This window comes from Hyperolius riggenbachi, chromosome 1 (assembly GCF_040937935.1).
Source record: "Hyperolius riggenbachi isolate aHypRig1 chromosome 1, aHypRig1.pri, whole genome shotgun sequence".
NCBI classification, from domain to species: Eukaryota; Metazoa; Chordata; class Amphibia; order Anura; family Hyperoliidae; genus Hyperolius; species Hyperolius riggenbachi.
Window position 1 is genome coordinate 239,562,517 of NC_090646.1, and position 22,064 is coordinate 239,584,580.

The 22,064-nt window shown below is 45.1% G+C and overlaps 1 protein-coding gene across 1 annotated transcript in view; it reads left to right on the forward strand.

Annotated features, from left to right (window-relative positions):
* The first annotated feature begins 15,741 nt into the window (after window positions 1-15,741).
* LOC137504044 (alcohol dehydrogenase 1) overlaps window positions 15,742-22,064 on the forward strand; it is an 89,765-nt gene continuing 83,442 nt past the window's right edge. The window contains exon 1 of the mRNA XM_068231970.1: window positions 15,742-15,848. Coding sequence (XP_068088071.1) covers window positions 15,831-15,848 — 18 coding nt within the window. The 5' untranslated portion in view covers window positions 15,742-15,830. The remainder of the gene's footprint in view (window positions 15,849-22,064) is intronic.

Consider the following 22,064-nt stretch of genomic DNA (forward strand, 5'->3'; position numbering starts at 1 on the left):
TCTGCCACTGTTAAATTAAACCTACCATTGAAATGATACTGTTCTAAGACTTTTCATTTCTTTGTCATTGGACAAACTTACAAAATCAGTGAGGGGTCAAATAATTATTTCCTCCACTGTATGTGTACCTGCACAGGGGGACACCGGCACTGGAGGACACACGGATAACGGGGCCACAGGCACAGGGGACGCTACCACAGGGGACACTGCTACAACAGGGGGACACTGCCACAACAGGGGGACACTGCCACAACAGGGGGACACTGCCACAGGGGACACTGGCACAATAGGGGACACTGCCACAGGGGACACTGCCACAACAGGGGGACACTGCCACAACAGGGGGACAATGCCACAACAGGGGGACGGGGGACACTGGCACAGGGGGCTGCAGGCAGAACAGGGAAATACGGCAGGCAGAACAGGGGGACACAGCAGGCAGAACAGGGGGACACAGCAGGCACAGGGGGACACAGCAGGCACAGGGGGACACAGCAGGCACAGGGAGACACAGCACAGGGGGACACAGCAGGCACAGGGGGACACAGCACATAACACTGTCCCCATATGTGGTGTAATAGTATGTAATGTAACTGGAAAGGGGGAGGTAAAAAGCCCTTAAGACACCCCTGCATCATAGACACACCTAGGTTTAGTTTTTTCTTTTTTTCCTGATTTTTGCCCTCTAAATCTGGGTGCGTCTTATATGCCGGAGCGTCTTATACGGCGAAAAATACGGTATTTTAAGTTAGGTTAAACTACAGTGCTCAATAATCTTACAATAGTAAAAGAAGATACTGGGGAAATTTGCATGCATACATAGAAAACATTATGATGTTTGACCTCAGTGGTAGTTATTTTAAAGAACCACTATCCTTTAATCTTTACTAATGAACCATTTGAAAAGGATCTATAGTAAGATGCCAGCTGTATTTCCTATTCCCTTGCACACTATTTTGGCAGTTGGATTGACCAACTGATATTCAAAAAGTGCTTTTGAAATTAAAGAAAACCCTGAGAATCCCCCATGGGGAGATAGACTAGTTCAAAACCTGTCAGATCTATTAGATCTTTACTGCCTACTGTAAATAACAGCAACATAGGAAAAAAGTAATTGATAGTGCTTTTTTTTTTCTCAGGAACAAATGTACATTTTATACATATTATACACATGCATTTCAAAAGTTACAATGTTTCACGAAAGAGTCCTTTTTCTTTAATTTTATATTATTTACAAGGCGAAACATCTATTTTACACCTCATTTTATGAGGTGTGAAGGATTTTCGATCAAGGTAAATAAATCAGTAAAAACGAAATCACAACCTGCCAGTAGACTTAAAATACAGGACGCTGACTCTGCTCAAATCCTTTGACAAACCCATGAAAACATTGTACAAATTGCTTCAATGCAATTTTTTATCACTCTGAAATTAACTTTTGGCTCATTTGCTTGAAGTAAGACTCAGGCCGGATTTTAAAATGAAACTTATGTGTGGTATTTTGCTTGCTGGTCAAAGTAATCAGTCATTATTTTTTTTTGTTCCATTTGCAAACTGGTAACAGTTGAAAGGAAGACACACACTCACAAACACGGAGGAAGACCTATTCAGGGCACAGAGCCACAAACTTCTTGTTCCCCTATGAAAGAAGGAAAACTTGAGATAGAAATCTAAATAGCACAAATAAGAATACAATAGTAGACATTTCCTTACTATTATTCAGTCTATCTGCACATACAGTGTATTCAACTGAAGTTTGCATTGAGTTTCTAGTGACTGTCATTATTAAGTTTCAGTTTGGACCCTGATTAGCAACTGGTCTATTTTTATACATTTCATGTTCCTCAAGGTTTCATCATGGCACCTTTCCAGTTTGTTGATGTTGAAATGTCACACAAAGTACCAGTTCCTATTAGTGTTGACATATTCAGCTCCACTTGAGGACCCACCCTTTACCCCCCCCCCCCCCCCTTAACCACTTGAGGACCTAGGGCTTTCTACCCCTTAAGGACCGGCCACTTTTTTTCCATTCAGACCACTGCAGCTTTCACGGTTTATTGCTCGCTCATACAACCTACCACCTAAATGAATTTTGGCTCCTTTTCTTGTCACTAATAAAGCTTTCTTTTGGTGCTATTAAATTGCTCCTGCGATTTTTACTTTTTATTATATTCATCAAAAAAGACATGAATTTTGGCAAAAAAATGATTTTTTTTAACTTTCTGTGCTGACATTTTTCAAATAAAGTAAAATTTCTGTATACATGCAGCGCGAAAAATGTGGACAAACATGTTTTTGATAAAAAAAAACCCATTCAGTGTATATTTATTGGTTTGGGTAAAAGTTATAGCGTTTACAAACTATGGTGCAAAAAGTGAATTTTCTCATTTTCAAGCATCTATGACTTTTCTGACCCCCTGTCATGTTTCATGAGGGGCTAGAATTCCAGGATAGTATAAATACCCCCCAAATTACCACATTTTGGAAAGAAGACATCCCAAAGTATTCACTGAGAGGCATAGTGAGTTCATAGAAGATATTATTTTTTGTCACAAGTAAGCGGAAAATGACACTTTGTGAGAAAAAAAAAAAAGTTTCCATTTCTTCTAACTTGCGACAAAAAAAAAATGAAATCTGCCACGGACTCACCATGCCCCTCTCTGAATACCTTGAAGGGTCTACTTTCCAAAATGGGGTCATTTGTGGGGTGTGTTTACTGTCCTGACATTTTGGGGGGTGCTAAATTGTAAGCACCCCTGTAAAGCCTAAAGGGGCTCATTGGACTTTGGACCCCTTAGCACAGTTAGGCTGCAAAAAAGTGCCACACATGTGGTATTGCTGTACTCAGGAGAAGTAGTATAATGTGTTTTGGGGTGTATTTTTACACATACCCATGCTGGGTGGGAGAAATATCTCTGTAAATGACAATTTGTTAATTTTTTTTACACACAATTGTCCATTTACAGAGATCTTTCTCCCACTCAGCATGGGTATGTGTAAAAATACACCACAAAACACATTATACTACTTCTCCTGAGTACGGCAATACCACATGTGTGGCACTTTTTTGCACCCTAACTGCGCTAAAGGGCCCAAAGTCCAATGAGTACCTTTAGGATTTCACAGGTCATTTTGAGAAATTTCGTTTCAAGACTACTCCTCACGGTTTAGGGCCCCTAAAATGCCAGGGCAGTATAGGAACCCCACAAATGACCCCATTTTAGAAAGAAGACACCCCAAGGTATTCCGTTAGGAGTATGGTGAGTTCATAGAAGATTTTATTTTTTGTCAAAAGTTAGCGGAAAATGACACTTTGTGAAAAAACACAATTAAAATCAATTTCCGCTAACTTGTGACAAAAAATAAAATCTTCTATGAACTCGCCATACTACTAACGAAATACCTTGGGCTGTCTTCTTTCTAAAATGGGGTCATTTGTGGGGTTCCTATACTGCCCTGGCATTTTAGGGGCCCTAAACCGTGAGGAGTAGTCTTGAAACGAAATTTCTCAAAATGACCTGTGAAATCCTAAAGGTACTCATTGGACTTTGGGCCCTTTAGCGCAGTTAGGGTGCAAAAAAGTGCCACACATGTGGTATCGCCATACTCGGGAGAAGTAGTACAATGTGTTTTGGGGTGTATTTTTACACATACCCATGCTGGGGGGGAGAAATACCTCTGTAAATGGACAATTGTGTGTAAAAAAATCAAAAGATTGTCATTTACAGAAGTATTTCTCCCACCCAGCATGGGTATGTGTAAAAATACACCCCAAAACACATTATACTACTTCTCCCGAGTACGGCGATACCACATGTGTGGCACTTTTTTGCACCCTAACTGCACTAAGGGGCCCAAAGTCCAATGAGTACCTTTAGGATTTCACAGGTCATTTTTCAAGGTATTCCGTTAGGAGTATGGTGAGTTCATAGAAGATTTTATTTTTTGTCAAAAGTTAGCGGAAAATGACACTTTGTGAAAAAACACAATTAAAATCAATTTCCGCTAACTTGTGACAAAAAATAAAATCTTCTATGAACTCGCCATACTACTAACGAAATACCTTGGGGTGTCTTCTTTCTAAAATGGGGTCATTTGTGGGGTTCCTATACTGCCCTGGCATTTTAGGGGCCCTAAACCGTGAGGAGTAGTCTTGAAACGAAATTTCTCAAAATGACCTGTGAAATCCTAAAGGTACTCATTGGACTTTGGGCCCTTTAGCGCAGTTAGGGTGCAAAAAAGTGCCACACATGTGGTATCGCCATACTCGGGAGAAGTAGTACAATGTGTTTTGGGGTGTATTTTTACACATACCCATGCTGGGGGGGAGAAATACCTCTGTAAATGGACAATTGTGTGTAAAAAAATCAAAAGATTGTCATTTACAGAAGTATTTCTCCCACCCAGCATGGGTATGTGTAAAAATACACCCCAAAACACATTATACTACTTCTCCCGAGTACGGCGATACCACATGTGTGGCACTTTTTTGCACCCTAACTGCACTAAGGGGCCCAAAGTCCAATGAGTACCTTTAGGATTTCACAGGTCATTTTTGTTTCAAGACTACTCCTCACGGTTTAGGGCCCCTAAAATGCCAGGGCAGTATAGGAACCCCACTAATGACCCCATTTTAGAAAGAAGACACCCCAAGGTATTCCGTTAGGAGTATGGTGAGTTCATAGAAGTTTTTATTTTTTGTCACAAGTTAGCGGAAATTGATTTTAATTGTTTTTTTTCACAAAGTGTCATTTTCCGCTAACTTGTGACAAAAAATAAAATCTTCTATGAACTCACCATACTCCGTACGGAATACCTTTGGGTGTCTTCTTTCTAGAATGGGGTCATTTGTGGGGTTCCTATACTGCCCTGGCATTTTAGGGGCCCTAAACCGTGAGGAGTAGTCTTGAAACCAAATGTCGCAAAATGACCTGCGAAATCCTAAAGGTACTCATTGGACTTTGGGCCCCTTAGCGTACTTAGGGTGTAAAAAAAAGTGCCACACATGTGGTACCGCCGTACTCAGGAGAAGTAGTATAATGCGTTTTGGGGTGTATTTTTACACATACCTATGCTAAGTGGGAGAAATATCTCTGTAAATGCCAATGGTTTGATTTTTTTACACACAATTGTCCATTTACATAGAAATTTCTCCCACCCAGCATGGGTATGTGTAAAAATACACCCCAAAACACATTATACTACTTTTCCTGAGTACGGCGGTACCACATGTGTGACACTTTTTTGCAGCCTAGGTGCGCTAAGGGGCCCAACGTCCTATTCACAGGTCATTTTGAGGCATTTGTTTTCTAGACTACTCCTCGCAGTTTAGGGCCCCTAAAATGCAAGGGCAGTATAGGAACCCCACAAGTGACCCCATTTTAGAAAGAAGACACCCCAAGGTATTCCGTTAGGTGTATGGCGAGTTCATAGAAGATTTTATTTTTTGTCACAAGTTAGTGAAAAATGACACTTTGTGAAAAAAAAACCAATAAAAATCAATTTCCGCTAACTTTTGACAAAAAATAAAATCTTCTATGAACTCGTCATACACCTAACAGAATACCTTGGGGTGTCTTTTTTTCTAAAATGGGGTCACTTGTGGGGTTCCTATACCGCCCTGGCATTTTACAGGCCCAAAACCGTGAGTAGTCTGGAAACCAAATGTCTCAAAATGACTGTTCAGGGGTATAAGCATCTGCAAATTTTGATGACAGGTGGTCTATGAGGGGGCGAATTTTGTGGAACCGGTCATAAGCAGGGTGGCCTTTTAGATGACAGGTTGTATTGGGCCTGATCTGATGGATAGGAGTGCTAGGGGGGTGACAGGAGGTGATTGATGGGTGTCTCAGGGGGTGGTTAGAGGGGAAAATAGATGCAATCAATGCACTGGGGAGGTGATCGGAAGGGGGTCTGAGGGGGATCTGAGGGTTTGGCCGAGTGATCAGGAGCCCACACGGGGCAAATTGGGGCCTGATCTGATGGGTAGGTGTGCTAGGGGGTGACAGGAGGTGATTGATGGGTGTCTCAAGGTGTGATTAGAGGGGGGAATAGATGCAAGCAATGCACTGGCGAGGTGATCAGGGCTGGGGTCTGAGGGCATTCTGAAGGTGTGGGCGGGTGATTGAGTGCCCTAGGGGCAGATAGGGGTCTAATCTGATAGGTAGCAGTGACAGGGGGTGATTGATGGGTAATTAGTGGGTGTTTAGGGTAGAGAACAGATGTAAACACTGCACTTGGGAGGTGATCGGACGTCGGATCTGCGGGCGATCTATTGGTGTGGGTGGGTGATCAGATTGCCCGCAAGGGGCAGGTTAGGGGCTTATTGATGGGTGGCAGTGACAGCGGGTGATTGATGGGCGGCAGTGACAGGGGGTGATTGATGGGTGGCAGTGACAGGGGGTGATTGATGGGTGATTGATAGGTGATTGACAGGTAATCAGTGGGTTATTACAGGGGAGAACAGATGTAAATATTGCACTGGCGAATTGATAAGGGGGGGTCTGAGGGCAATCTGAGCGTGTAGGCGGGCGATTGGGTGCCCGCAAGGGGCAGATTAGGGTCTGATCTGATGGGTAACAGTGACAGGTGGTGATAGGGGGTGATTGATGGGTGATTGATGGGTGATTGATGGGTAATTAGTGGGTGTTTAGAGGAGAGAATAGATGGAAACACTGCGCTTGGGTGGTGATCTGATGTCGGATCTGCGGGCGATCTATTGGTGTGGGTGGGTGATCAGTTTGCCCGCAAGGGGCAGGTTAGGGGCTGATTGTTGGGTGGCAGTGACAGGGGGTGATTGATGGGTGATAGGTGATTGGCAGGTGATTGACAGGTGATCAGTGGGTTATTAAAGGGAAGGCCAGATGTAATTAAATGCACTGGCGAATTTATAAGGGGGGGGGGGGGGGTCTGAGGGCAATCTGAGCGTGTGGGCGGGTGATTGGGTGCCCGCAAGGGGCAGATTAGGGTCTGATCTGATAGGTAACAGTGACGGTTGGTGATAGGGGGTGATTGATGGGTAATTAGTGGGTGTTTAGAGAAGATAACAGATGTAAACAATACATTTGGGAGGTAATCTGACGGCGGGTTTGCGGGTGATCTAATGGTGTGGGTGGGTGATCAGATTGCCCGCAAGGGGCAGGTTAGGGGCTGATTGATGGGTGGCAGTGACAGGGGGTGACAGGGGGTGATTGATGGGTGATAGGTGATTGGCAGGTGATTGACAGGTGATCAGTGGGTTATTACAGGGAAGAACAGATGTAATTAATGCACTGGTGAATTGATAAGGGGGGGTCAGAGGGCAATCTGAGCGTGTGGGCGGGTGATTGGGTGCCCGCAAGGGGCAGATTAGGGTCTGATCTGATAGGTAAAAGTGACAGGTGGTGATAGGGGGTGATTGATGGGTAATTAGTGGGTGTTTAGAGGAGAGAATAGATGTAAACAATGGATTTTGGAGGTGATCTGATGTCGGATCTGCGGGCGATCTATTGGTGTGGGGGGGGGTGATCAGATTGCCCGCAAGGGGCAGGTTAGGGGCTGATTGATGGGTGGCAGTGACAGGGGGTGATTGACGGGTGATTGACGGGTGATTGACAGGTGATGGACAGGTGATTGACAGGTGATCAGGGGGGATAGATGCATACAGTACATGGGGGGGGGGTCTGGGGGGGGGGGGGGGTCTGGGGAGAATCTGAGGGGTGGGGGGGTGATCAGGAGGGAGCGGGGGGCAGGGGGGGGGATAAAAAAAAAATAGCGTTGACAGATAGTGACAGGGAGTGATTGATGGGTGATTAGGGGGGTGATAGGGTGCAAACAGGGGTCTGGGGGGTGGGCAGGGGGGGGGGGTCTGATGGGTGCTGTGGGCGATCTGGGGCGGAGGGGGGGAAAAATCAGTGTGCTTGGTGCAGACTAGGGTGGCTGCAGCCTGCCCTGGTGGTCCCTCGGACATTGGGACCACCAGGGCAGGAGGCAGCCTGTATAATACACTTTGTAAACATTACAAAGTGTATTATACACTTTGTATGCGGCGATCGTCGGGTTAACATCCCGCCGGCGCTTCCGTATGGCCGGCGGGATGTTGCGGCGGGTGAGCGGCGCCAGGCGGAGGCGGAGGATCGCGTCACTGATGACGCGATCGTTCCGCCCATGCCCTTACAAGGACCGCCGCCAATTGTCAATACGGCGGTCCTTGCGGGGTGAACTTCCCGGCCGCCAATTGTACATACGGCGGTCGGGAAGTGGTTAAGGACCAGCGCTGTTTTAGCTGATCTGTGCTGGATGGGCTGTGCAGCCCCCAGCACAGATCAGGGTGCAGGCAGAGCGACCAGATCGCCCCCCTTTTTTCCCCACTAGGGGGATGATGTGCTGGGGGGGTCTGATTGCTCCTGCCTGCCTGGGTGTTGCGGGGGGGGGGCACCTCAAAGTCCCCCTCCGCGGCGAAATTCCCCCCCTCCCTCTCCTCCCTCCCTTCCCCGGAGATCCGAGGCTGCACAGGAACGGATCTGTCCTGTGCAGCCTCTAACAGGCTCCTGCCTGTCATGTGACAGTGATCCCCGGCCGCTGATTGGCCGGGGATCGCTGATCTGGTACAACGCTGCTACTGTTAGCAGCGTTGTACGAATGTAAACAAAGCGGATTATTTCCGCTTGTGTTTACATTTAGCCTGCGAGCTGCGATCGGCGGCCCGCAGGCTATTCACTGAGCCCCCCGCCGTGAATTGACAGGAAGCAGCCGCTCACGCGAGCGGCTGCTTCCTGATTAATTAGCCTGCAGCCGGCGCCGCAGAACTGCGTCGCTGGTCCTGCAGCTGCCACTTTGCCGACGCGCGGTATGAGTGCGCGGTCGGCAAGTGGTTAAATTCTGAACTTCATTCCAAATTCTTCCTAACTAAACCTGCATGCAGTTAACCCACCCTTGTCAATGCCTCTGGTCACTGCGTTTTATGTCGTGTTTCAGCTCTATGATACTTCTTTATTGAAAGCCAGCAGGAGAAAGTATTGGAGTGATGTGAACTGCAGCGTGGAGCATCAAGGGTGAGTTAATACCCCCTGCCTCTTTCCACATGCAGGTTCTGATCGGGAGAGTTCTGAATGATGAGCAGGAAGTGGTTTCTGGTTGGATGCTGTGAGGTGTAGCCTGGCTTGCTTCCTGTGCTATATAAGCTGCTCGTGATTATTCATTCACTGCTCATGATATTGTTAGCTAATCTAACTGCTGGGTGCATTTGGATTACAATTGATCTCCTGTTGTGACTTTTGCCTGGATTCTGACTACACATTTGGATTGCTGCCCGGACCGACTTTGGATTTTTTCTGACACTGATCTTGCCAAGCAGGGCCGGTTTAAGCAACAATGGGGCCCCAGGGCAAAATAAACCTGGGGGCCCCCCCCCCCATCAGATACCCCGGAGCAAAAATTGGCATTAAGGGACCTTTTTTGCAGCTGGTATAGTCAGGGTGTGAAGCCCCAATCGGTCGGAGCTCCACATTCTGGCTACCCCAGCCTGCATGGGGGACAAGGAGTTAAAAAGTTTCAGGAGTGGGGACCCCACATAATTTAAAAAAAAAATTCCCACACTCTAAACAGAAAAAAAAAAAATTGGGAAAATAGGAAACAAAAATGCCAGGGATCTTCATACAGCCATATTGCGGCTGTATAGCGATCCCTGGCTAAAGCGCTGCATATGGACCCCTGGAAACCCTGTCAGGAAATGTATTGCTCTTACTTTTGATACATGTAAAATTACACTACCGTTAGGTACTAAAAGTGACATTTACCGCATTTAAAAGTATACTTTTTTCCTTCGAAACTTTAAAATCGATTTTCTCAAAAACTATAAGTTCTTTTTGAAAAAAAAAATTTCCCTCTTATTCCCAATGATCTCCTTAACATATCCTGCACATTTAGGGTTTCTAGAATTTAAGGTGGATTTTCTATTAACCATTAAAGTCGGCTGGTTTTTAAATGTGTATTTTTTTTCCTTTGAAACTTTAAAATCGATTTTCTCAAAAACTATAAGGCAGATTTGAATTTTTTTCCCCTTGTAGCCACTGGGGACCCCTACAAGCTCTGGGGCCCTGGGGCAGCTGCCTCCTTTGCCTCTATGGTAGCGCCGGCCCTGTTGCCAAGTTCCTGTGTACTGCAATATCTGATCCCCTGTGTAGGACCTTGGATTGTTAGTGGACGTGAGTTTGCTTTAAGAAAATACCTTGCCTTGTCTGATCCTGTTGCTGCTCCAGACTGTTTAGACTCTGGTTCTGGTAGTACTTCTGTCTTCCTGGCCTCAGTCCTTATGCTTTGCACGGTGAAGTCCTGGGGGTAACCATAGTCGTGTAGGCGTAACGTGGGGGTTTGTCTATAGGTGAAGAGTGTGGTGGTAGATTGGGGCATAAGAACTAAAGGAAGGCAGAAAAGAAGGCAGGAGATCAGCCAGGCATTACAAAAGGAAAGAATTTTTTTTTACGTAAACTGTCTGAGAACTTTTGTATAAAAAAAAAAAAAGTTTAAAAATTATGTATATTGTAGTTAATTATTGCTCATTTCTTACGGGAATGGGAAGCTTTCATAGATTTGCTGGTTCTGGAGGTTTAGACGCTGTTGATGATGTTATGGCAAGACTATGTCAATCATGTAATCTGTGCTCCCTAGAAATACTCCCTGTGTGTGCTCACCACTAGATGGGAAAAGTGTGTGTGTGTGTGTGTGTGTGTGTGTGTGTGTGTGTGTGTGTGTGTGTGTGTGTGTGTGTGTGTGTGTGTGTGTGTGTGTGTGTGTGTGTGTGTGTGTGTGTGTGTGTGTGTGTGTGTGTGTGTGTGTGTGTGTGTGTGTGTGTGTGTGTGTGTGTGTGTGTGTGTGTGTGTGTGTGTGTGTGTGTGTGTGTGTGTGTGTGTGTGTGTGTGTGTGTGTGTGTGTGTGTGTGTGAACAAAATGTATGGTAGGTAAGGATGCTTTTTTTTTAATGTAAGCAGTGAATCTTCAAAAATTGCTGGATAATTCTGGAAAGGTACATCTATAGAATTATAAACAATGCATGTTCAGTTCTACATTATGTTCATAACTCCACCAAAGTATTCATTTTAAGACTAGCTTTCTTCTCCTTTAACCATTCTTTGGTAGGTTGACTTGTATATTTAGGTTGATTGTATTGCTGCATGATCCATTTTTTTTAGAACTTCTGTTCATAGACAAATACCTTAACATTTTACTTGCTGGTATATTTCAAAGTTTCTTGCAAGGCCTCGTTCCCATCAATTAGCGCAGATGAATGTGCGATTGGAACGCAACGCGTCCGATCGCACACCATCTGCGCTACTATGCACTGCGCTAGAGATCCCATTCATTACAATGAATGGGATCGGTGCTGCGATTCCCAAAACATGCATGCAGCAGCCGATAGCGCAATCGCGCTGCTGCGCAGCGCATATGATGGGAACGGTAGAAGGGCTCTCTATGCCCTTCTACCGTTCTTGCATGTCGCACACTATACGCGTTGCCAAGATGCACACAGCAGCGCATATAGTCTGAACGAGCCCTTAGTGAACCTGGGGGGAACCTTGGGTCAAAAATCAAATACTTACCTAAGAAGGACAAGTTTCATTTTTTTATTCCTTTTTATATATAATTTTATTATTGGATTGTCGGAAATGCCGATTTTCAACTCTGCAGAAATTCCGATTCCGCGGATTTACACTTTCCATTTTCCAATTTCCATATTCTGATATCCATGGAGTCATTTTTTTGGGGGGTTATTTTTTGCATTCTCTGAATAGTCCAATGCTTCCGGGTTCTGTGATTGTACTAAAATTACAGAGTTGCGGTAATGCAGTATTTCCTATTAGTAATGCAGTATTTGCAATAGGAAAAGCTGACTTCCGATCGGAAATGGGAACATTTCGATTCCGCGAAATCTGAATGAGTATTCCTGAACTATTATGTGTAGTTCCAGCATGTAAAAAATAAGATTAAGAAGCATTAAAATTACATGTTCAAATGTAACAAAATTGGTACAAAGACAAGGGAGTGGATACCTCCTTGGCCTCCTGTGGCAGCAGATTTGAATCGGGGTGAAAGCGCTGGAACGAGGGGATGGTGAGAGGAACGACAAGGCTCAATAGGACCCAGGGCCTTCCCTCTCGACAGGTCAGTATCTGTGTTTTTTAATTGAATTCCACTTCAGTATTGCTTCAAGCTGGCCATACAAGGTGCAGTTTAACCATTCAATTGATTGTTGTAAATGATTCCTAAATGGAATTGGTTAAAATTGTTTACTTTATTGATGAGCGATTGATCAAAAATGCTCGATTTTGGGAGAAATATCAAAACGTTTTAGACTGGACAGCGTGGTCAATTTTTATTGATTATTGATTGATTATATAATATTGATTATACATGAATTCACAATGTATTTGAGAACAATATTTGGAGCACTCTCACTGTATGCAAACATTGACCCTGGTTAATGGTCAAAAGGAGTTCATCAGTAAACACAAAAGAGTGAAAAAGAGTGAACAATTGTTAACTTCGGTTGATTATGATCGAATCATGAAAGAACTCTTTCAAATGTTGATCGACTTTGATTCGTTTACTTTCTCATGTGAAATCGAGAGGATCATTCACAAATCGCACCATGTATAGCTGTAACAATTGCGGAATTATCTCCGTGGTCAGCGCACAAGATGTGCGCTGACATGGCGGAAGTCCTCCACAAGCGTATTAAACGACAGGATCCAGCTTTGGTGAAATGCACCTGTAGAGAGAAAGTGAGCACAGAGACAGAATGTATGTGTGTCCACCAATCTAGTCGCAACCCGGTCGACGATGAACACACAACAGCGGAAACCAAGTGGGAACGCAATCACAAGAGTGGCGATTGCCAACAGTGACACAAGACCGAGTAGAGACAGAGCACAAGTGTAGCGAGAAAGACACAGCAAACAACAATGATCAGAACGCCAAGGAAAATAACAAACGCACTCGCTAAGTGCGGTCGCCACACGAAAAGCGCAACAGCGACAAAACACGCTAATGGTGCAGTCTCTGCACGAGAAGCGCAACAGAGACAAAACGCGCCAACCATAACTAACCAATGTAACACAAAAATGAATAGAGAACGCGCACGCTTGCTAAACGATTACCTCACCGAGCCTACAGCAAGCGTTCGTTCCAGACAAGACAGACAGAAGGAGTAACCAGTAGCCACCGCAGCTCTGGCCTACACTCCCAGACAAAGTACAGAAGGAACCACCGCCACTACCGCTAGGGCGGATGTGATCCAGACAGACAGAGAAATGGAGCAACCAGTAGCAACCGCTGCTCTGGCTTGCACCCCAAGACAGAGTACAGAAGGAACCACCGCCACTACCGCTAGGGCGAATGCGATCCCAACAGACAGAACGACAATACAATCGCAACAGATAGACAGTACAAGGCAATACAGATAATTACAACCTGACTACGCTAGAAGGAATGCTAGTGCAGTCCCAATGAATTACTATAAGATAATCTTAGCAAACAATTAGCAACGGCTGAGACTTCAGGTAAGTTAGCAGGAACAAACCTCTATGAGCAGCAAGGGATTCTGGGAGGAAATGGTATTTATACTGCAAGCCATCAAAGGAAGCAGCTAAGCAATTTGCATGCCAAGTGGATGCAATTTCCTCACCAGAGCAGCAGCTCAGCAAGTTGCAGAGTGAAGACAGGTCTCCTTTCCAGGGACCTGCAGCACTCAGACCTACAAAATGGTCAAAAAGCTGTCTGCCTGTGCAGACAGCAGAGCAGATCATTACAATAGCTAGCTTTAGAGCCATCTTACATGATCATACTGCATCTGTCTAATGTGCAACATGTCAGCAGTGTACCACAGTCTACTGCAGCACCTTGCACATTACAGTGAGCGCCATTATAATTAATGGAGAATAATGTATGCCAATGCACATTTCCCTATTCTTCACAAAGCATTGGAGTCGTGGTGGCTGAGACTCCTATTATTTGATATCAGTCATACAGAGTTGCAGATTTGTTTGTTTTCTCCTTTTACAAAATATAAATCAAAAATACAAAAGAGTGAGTTCATTTTGTTTCCAACCAAGGAGCTGGCAAGGTTAATAAGGAAACCACAACAATCGCAAACAATTGTAAAATTTAAAATACATACATATAAAAGGTACTATAAATTACTTTGTTCCTTTGTTGCTGGCAATTACAGTAGTTAGTAAAAAGCTGACAGATCTAAAAGATGTATGACAAGACTATCTGCTCATGGTGGATTCTCAGTATCTCCTTTATACTTTACAAAAGTCCTTCCAGGAATGGATCTATACATAGATTTTAGACAGCATCCCGGCTAATTTGCACATTATTTTGACAGTTGGACTAAGTAACAGCTGTTCAGTAGGTGTTTTTGTAAAGAAATAACTTAGAATGAAACATACGAAGGTGGACTACTCCAAAACCTAACAGATCTGTCAGATTTCCACTACTGTAAGTGACAGCAACATAGCAAAAAGGTAATTTATAGTGTATTTTACTCTGGGAGAAATGCACATTTTTTTAAAGTACACATAAATTGCGATAGTTGTTCTCTAACTTTGGCAACAGAGGCAATGGGTGACAGGTATTCAGATAAAAATCAACTCAGGTTAAGAGGGCTGGATTTCTGGAAAGGCAACAAAGGCCTGGGCCATGGGCCTCTGCAGCGCAAGGGCGCACCTGGACATGAAAGAAGGGTTGTTACATATGGAAGAGTAGGCAGAAAATGGGGAGGAACACATGAAAAAGGGAAACTGATGCTCAAGGGAGCTGTTCATAAAACAAAGGGACTGATGTACATGGATGTTAAATGTGGAAGAGGGGACAGCACATGGATTGGGAGGGGGAATGCTGCACAAGAAGCTACAACATACTTGGCCTAGGGGCAAAAAAAGTATAAATCTGACCTTGCATGTTAGTTATAGTGAATCTTGGTGTCCAGTGAGGAATGGTAACCTGAGGAAATGTATACATAGCTTCTTGCAACCATACAGTGCAACTGTAAATAAAGCCTATTGTTACTGCACCTTGCACCACCTTATTACCTAAACATAAACCCACCAATTCAAAGATATAGGATTTAGCTGCAACTATACTGTATTTTTCAAGCAAGTGTTGGATGACTGAAACCCAAAAAGGTGTAGTTGATGTCAGTGGCGTCACTAGGGGGGTGCGGTAGGTACGGACCGCACCAGGCGTCACCAGCAGAGGGGGTGACACCAAGCTCCATGCTAAGGGACAGTGGAATAGAGCCATATAAATATAGACCAGGCATTTCCCCACTCCTCTCTCCCCTATAGCAAATGGATCCAGTATAACCCCTTCCAAACCCCATTCTCAACAAATGTAACAAGTAACGTTACTACAAAAATATAGTATTGGCTTAGTTTAGTATGGTGAGATTTGAGGTTCATGGGGTAAGAGAGGGGTGACACCATGGGTTTCCGCCCCAGGTGACCCCTACCCTAATGACGCCTCTGGTTGATGTTTAATATATTATGCAATAAAAAGCTTACGGTAGAGGATATTATTGCTTTGATTGAGGGGATGAGATTAGATTGATGGCTCTTATAATAGTAAATACCTGTGCAGTGTTACTACGTTGTGTTCCAGTCACACATAATCTGCTACACTTTTCTGAGCTGTGCATAGCTGGCTGTTTACACATCACTGAATTTTGGCTCATGTAGAGGAGTGCTGGATAGGAGGAAAAGTGGGAGGTTATTTCTAATGTTCTCAAAAGAAAAGGGTATTTCTCCAGTTATTCCTTTCCAACAGACGTTCAGGAGAGAAGCACAAGTGAGATGGCTACAGCAGGCAAGGTATGTGAATAGACTTGTAAGCTGACAGTAATGTAAAACTAAAAGATCTGTAAAAATTATAACATACACTTACTAACATGGTATCATGACAATACAACTGTTATCCGCTGCATTGCATTTACTATTGTTGTATTTCAGCTATCAGTGATCAGCCCTGCATTGTCATAGGTAATATAATATAGTAAACATACTGTACAGATCCCAGGGCTGAATGCAGTGCATTTACTTGCACTGAATTAGTCACAAATTTCCCATTTATAGTGGAATTACAGCATTCCTTTCTATTCTGCTGAAGTGCATTTTCTTTTTGCCTGCTAACTCCAAACAATAAACTGGCTTTCATTGAGAAATGTTACTACCTGTCACTACGATGTCTCACTTTGTGCAATGCTGTTCTCCATTTATAAGGACTGGAGATGAGAAAGTGGGGTGAGAGTTATAACCACTAGGGGGAGCAGCCACTGAAAGCAAAGTAAGGCTGGGGACTAGGGAGCCCCACATTCTTACTCCCCCTGCTCCCTTATAAACATGGACCTCTTTAAAGGGACTCCGAGCTCAGCCAAAAAAGAAAAGTTGTACTCACCTGGGGCTTTCTCCAGCCCAGTGCTGGTCGGGAGGTCCCATGACGGCGTCCTGGCTCCTCTCCATGTCCCCGCTCCGGAATGGCTGACCGGCCGCAGCCCGGGAGACACTTGGCCGAGTGTCGGGCTGCTCCTTCCGCGTATGACGCGGTTGACGTCACACGCCGGCCACCTCGCGTCATCACGGCGGCCGGCGTGGCAGTGTGGCGCATGCGTGCTTTAAACGCGCATGCGCAGTACTGCCACGCCGCCTGTCGTGATGACGCGAGGTGGCCTGCGTGTGACGTCAGCCGCGTCATACGCGGAAGGAGCAGCCCGACACTCGGCCAAGTGTCGCCCGGGCTGCGGCCGGTCAGCCATTCCGGAGCGGGGACATGGAGAGGAGCCAGGACGCCGTCGTGGGACCTCCCGACCAGCACTGGGCTGGAGAAAGCCCCAGGTGAGTACAACTTTCATTTTTTGGCTGAGCTCGGAGTTCCTTTAAGAGAGCAGATGTTGTTGTGACCCCATTTGCTATGGGTGGAGGTAGCCATGGTGGCCACTCTTAACCACTTAAGCCTATCTGGACAAACATACTCGTCCAGATAGGCTGCGCGCACTCCTGCTGGCCTTTAGCCCAGCGATCAATGAATGGGATTATAGCTCTCCCATTCATTGATCGAAGTCCCCCGCAGAAAGACTGACAGCCTCTTGTCAGAGGCTGTGGTTTTTCTGAGTTAAAAAAAAGTTTCCCGTCCTCATTCATGTGCCTGGAAGCGTGATCGTTCGCTTCCAGGACTTTTTGACTGTAGCCATCTTGTGGCCAAATAGTAAAACTACACCCACATCCATTTTTTATTAAACAAATACATTATTTTACATTTAAAATTAGCGGTTTACCTCCCACACCAAAAATTATCCCCCCAAAAAATTGACAATAATAAAAAATAAAAAAACATACGGTAAATAGTTACCTAAGGGTCTGAAGGCTTGTAAATAGTGATGGACGCACATTGAAAAAATGCACCTTTATTTTCAAATAAAATATTGGCGCCATACATTGTGATAGGAACATAATTTAAATGGTGTAATAAGTGGGACAAGTAGGCAAATAAAATACATGGGTTTTAATTACGGTAGCATTTATTAATTTCAAACTATAATGTCCAAAAACTGAGAAATAATGATTTTTTTTCCATTTCTTTCTTAATATTTCTGTTAAAATGGAGTTAGAATAAAATAATTCTTAGCAAAATGTACCACCCAAAGAAAGCCTAATTGGTGGCGGAAAAAAACAAGATATAAATCAATTAATTGTGATGATGAGTAGTGATAACGTTATTGGAAAATTAATGGGAGGTGAAAGTTGCTCAGATGCAAAAAATGAACAACCCTGTGGGCTGAAGTGGTTAATATATCATCCCTGGCTGTAGGGAAAGGGGTGGAAATTTGGTGGGTTGTCTAATGAGGGTTTTGCTGGTGGATACATGGTTAGTAGTTATGCCCCCGAATGGGGGTGACACCCTCAAGATTGGCCACATTCAATAAGAGGATAAAGGATTTTGCAGATTTTTGCTAAGGTAAATCTGACCTAAAAATTGGTAGGAGTGAAAATCCCCCTACATAATGTAGTTCCTGAGAGGCCTTCTGTGGCGTTGCTACAGACACATGGGCTACAGTGTGAGTTTTACACCCCCCCCCCTCCAGCACCCGTCCTCCACACCCCCTCCCTCACCCCTCTCCTCCACACACCCTCCCTCACCTTCACGACCCCCTCCTCCATACCCCCCTCCTCCCCACCCCCTCAGCCATGCATATGTAGCAACTGCATGATACAGACCATGACACCTTGCTTTCCAATATCAGCTGCAGGGTACAGGGTGAGAAGAATAGGAGAAGGGGAATACATTGTTAATGATTAACTACAGACCCATGGGCCACAGTGTGCATTTTATACTCACTAGCAACCATGATAGAGCTAGCATTTTCTCAATAAACTTTTATTATTCAAAATATAAAGCCACTGTTTCAAGAGGATGAGGTGTGGCAATAGAGTAATCTATAGCAACAATAATATAAACAGTCTAGCAAATTACTACTTATAAAATAATTAAGCAGCATGTCACCCAAATAATAGAATTTGGCTCACAAATAATAAATGGCAAGTATGAAATACTTATGAAATTGGATTTGACCAAATGAAACATGCTGTATTGATAAAGTCTTACTCTGTCAATAACACTGGCATCTTTCTAAAAGCAAGTAGGCCTATATGCGTTATACTTTTTAATGAGTTTATATTTTTGGGTGCCTTTCAGGCTACTTTCACATATACGTCACATCAAGTTTCAGTACGCTCGTCGCCCCCCCCCCCCCCCACTCCCCTGTTGCAATGGGCGTGGCCTCAATGAGACATGACACTCTACCAGCAGTGCGATGCAATGTGATGGAAGTGGTCACAAAGAGGTGATGCAGACTCTGCAGTGCATTACTGAGAGGTACGGTGGTTCCATGGTGGTGGTTTTTGCGCCGCAGGAGGTGTCTCGTAAGCTATGGGACCTGGCAGTGGTTCCATGGCGGTGGTTTTGGTGCCGCAGGAGGTGTCGTGTAGGCTATGGGACCTATACAAAATGGTTGGGATAGGTGAGATAGCTAGGGAGCTGGTTGCTAACATAGGATTGATTGATTTTTGTTAAGACTGTATTTGGTGCTCAAATAATTCCGATTTTCATGCATTCATCCGTTTGGGTGGTTTTTGTAAGCCTCTGATTGCTGCAGAAATTCCTATTTTCATGAAGAAATCCTGTTGTTCTCACTTTAAGCTTCTTCTAGGGGCTTCCTTGTGATTGGCGTACAAAAATCCTAATTATGCATCGTTCCGCAGAATTTCCGCTACAGCGCTATAGCAATTCCGTTCCGATGCGACGGAACAGAATCACCAAATTCTGGCCAGAATTGCGGAAAACTGAATTCCTTGGGATGCGGTGAGCATCCCTAGTGACTAAGGACAAACTCAAAACAATTCAGCACTTAAACATGGCCTCACCATCATTCTGCCGCTGCCATGATTTAAGATTCTATTACTCGTTGCCACAGCAGCATGGTTTTTATCTACAACACCTCCCTCTTTGCATGTACATCTACGGTATGTCCCACCCCACTGTAGGCAGGCACCTTGATGAGGGGCATGCTATGCCTGCTTTTTTACATTAGACATATCTCCCTCATAGTGATGGGCGAACACCTGGATGTTCGGGTTCGGGAAAGTTCGCCGAACATGGCCGAGATGTTCGGCATGTTCGGGCCGAACCCCGAACTTCCCGAACATCCCTATTTTGGGGGCCCTATGGGGTCGCAGGCATAAGGGGGGAGCATGCCCCGATCGCGGGGGGGGTCGGAAATTCCCCCCACCCCCTCCGCTAGCGCTCCCCCCTCTGCCCGCTTCCCCATTCAAAAGTTTCAAGAAGTACCTGTATAGCGGATGGCCTGGCAGTGGGCGGCACTGTGGAGTGAGGAGGAGGAGGAGTCCGGAGAGTGACGAGTTGAGGGAGGCCGGGCAGCGGGCGTGAGGTCAGAGAAAGGGCGGAACTTCCGCCCTTTCTCTGACCTCACGCCCGCTGCCCGGCCTCCCTCAACTCGTCACTCTCCGGACTCCTCCTCCTCCTCACTCCACAGTGCCGCCCACTGCCAGGCCATCCGCTATACAGGTACTTCTTGAAACTTTTGAATGGGGAAGCGGGCAGAGGGGGGAGCGCTAGCGGAGGGGGTGGGGGGAATTTCCGACCCCCCCCGCGATCGGGGCATGCTCCCCCCTTATGCCTGCGACCCCATAGGGGGGCCGTATTGCGGCCTGTTCGGCCGAACAGGGCCCTGTTCGCCCGAACAGGGGCCCTGTTCGGCCCTGTTCGGGGGCATACAGAAGTTCGGGGCGAACCCGAACTTAAAAGGCCGAACACCATGAGGTGTTCGGCCGAACTCGAACATCACCCGAACAGGGTGATGTTCTGCAGAACCCGAACAGTGGCGAACACTGTTCGCCCAACAGCACTGGAGGTCACCATTTCTTCTCTCAGGGGGCATCATTATGACATGTTGTTCCATTACTACATCCCTTGTTACTATCTTTAGGCTCCCAAAATATGAAAAGCACACATTATTTGCACTACAAACCTCCTGGCCCATCTCCAGACATCACCGACATTCTTACAGCTCCTTTACCCTCTCATTGGTTTAGTGTGTTGTGTCGCATACAGTGAACTGCAGTGAAGCATACAGTCAATGAAAAGTATGCTTCAAAGTCACTGTTAACACATGCATTTTGTGGTAACGGACTGCATGCAGTGTGTTACGATGCTGCACGCCGTTACACTGTGATGCACCAACTGCACTGTGAACATAGTATAGGTGGTAAGGATAAATACCAGAGGCGCCAAAAAGAGTAAAAACAATTGTAAGAATTAAAATGGGGGGAGACGTACTCACCACCCTTCCAACAGACCAAAACCAATAAAAACCACAAAGTTTGGTCAAAAATTCAGCAATTTAATGGTACTCCCGGGTGCTACGCGTTTCACGGGATTATCCCGCTTCCTCAGGCAATCGGACAGGAGTACAAGCTATAAAAGATACAGAACAATAACATTCATAAACAAAGGGGGACCCCAAAAGCTTGTAATAATCTAAAACAAAAAACAGCGCTTCACAATTAAAGTGCAGACCACAGTGCAGACACATACATTCAGTATATAACATTTTACACAACTTAATTACTAGGACTCGTTTAAGTCTCAACATATGTCGATGTTCCAGGGGTAAATCAACTGAAGGAGTGTATACATTATATATCTTGTATGACAAGCTTAATTGTGATGACTGCCATCACCCAGTGTCCAGCGATCTATGCTGGCTTTTAATAGTGGTGTATTTTCATAGTGAGAGCTGACTGGGTATAAAGTGGCTTAATCCATGGTAAAACAGTATCAGGGTGCATGAAGCCCTGCAGTGTTCAATGCATAAATAATATAAACACAAGGCAAGTAAATTGCAGGCAGAGTGAAGGGGGGACTTACCAATTGGGGGTCTGAAAACGGCTTAGCGCCTCAGTGAGGAGCGCGGTGTGCTGAGTCCTACAAATAGTTTAGAAGTGCGGAGAACGCCGTCTCTGCAATGTACTGCGTCACTTCCGCTGTACTGTGCGGAAGTGACGTATAGTGCGCATGCGCCGGAGTGTAACGGCGCCATTTTGGAAATGGTAATGTGATGGCAACAAGTGTTCCGCCTGTAGGCGGCTTTCCGTATGGTCTCAGCATCCCCTGTGACGCGTCTAAGTACGTTATGCCGGCGCTACAGGTCTCCAAATGCCACCAAAGCGCCCACGCCCCTTGGTGCACCTGGACACAAACGGCGCCAGCATGCACGATAATGGGAATAGTGGGAAATCCAATCTAGGGGGCTAAGGAGGGGTTAAGTGCAATAAATTGTGTTCTAGGATCTGGGAGAACTAAACCAAGGGGATATTTCTAGCCTATTTTTCAAAGATCATAAAATAGATAAAAAATTAATGAAATAAATAAACCTACATTACTTAATAAAAAAACAACCACACATTAAGGTACACAATTTCATGACATAAAGTGACAAATAAATAAGAAATATA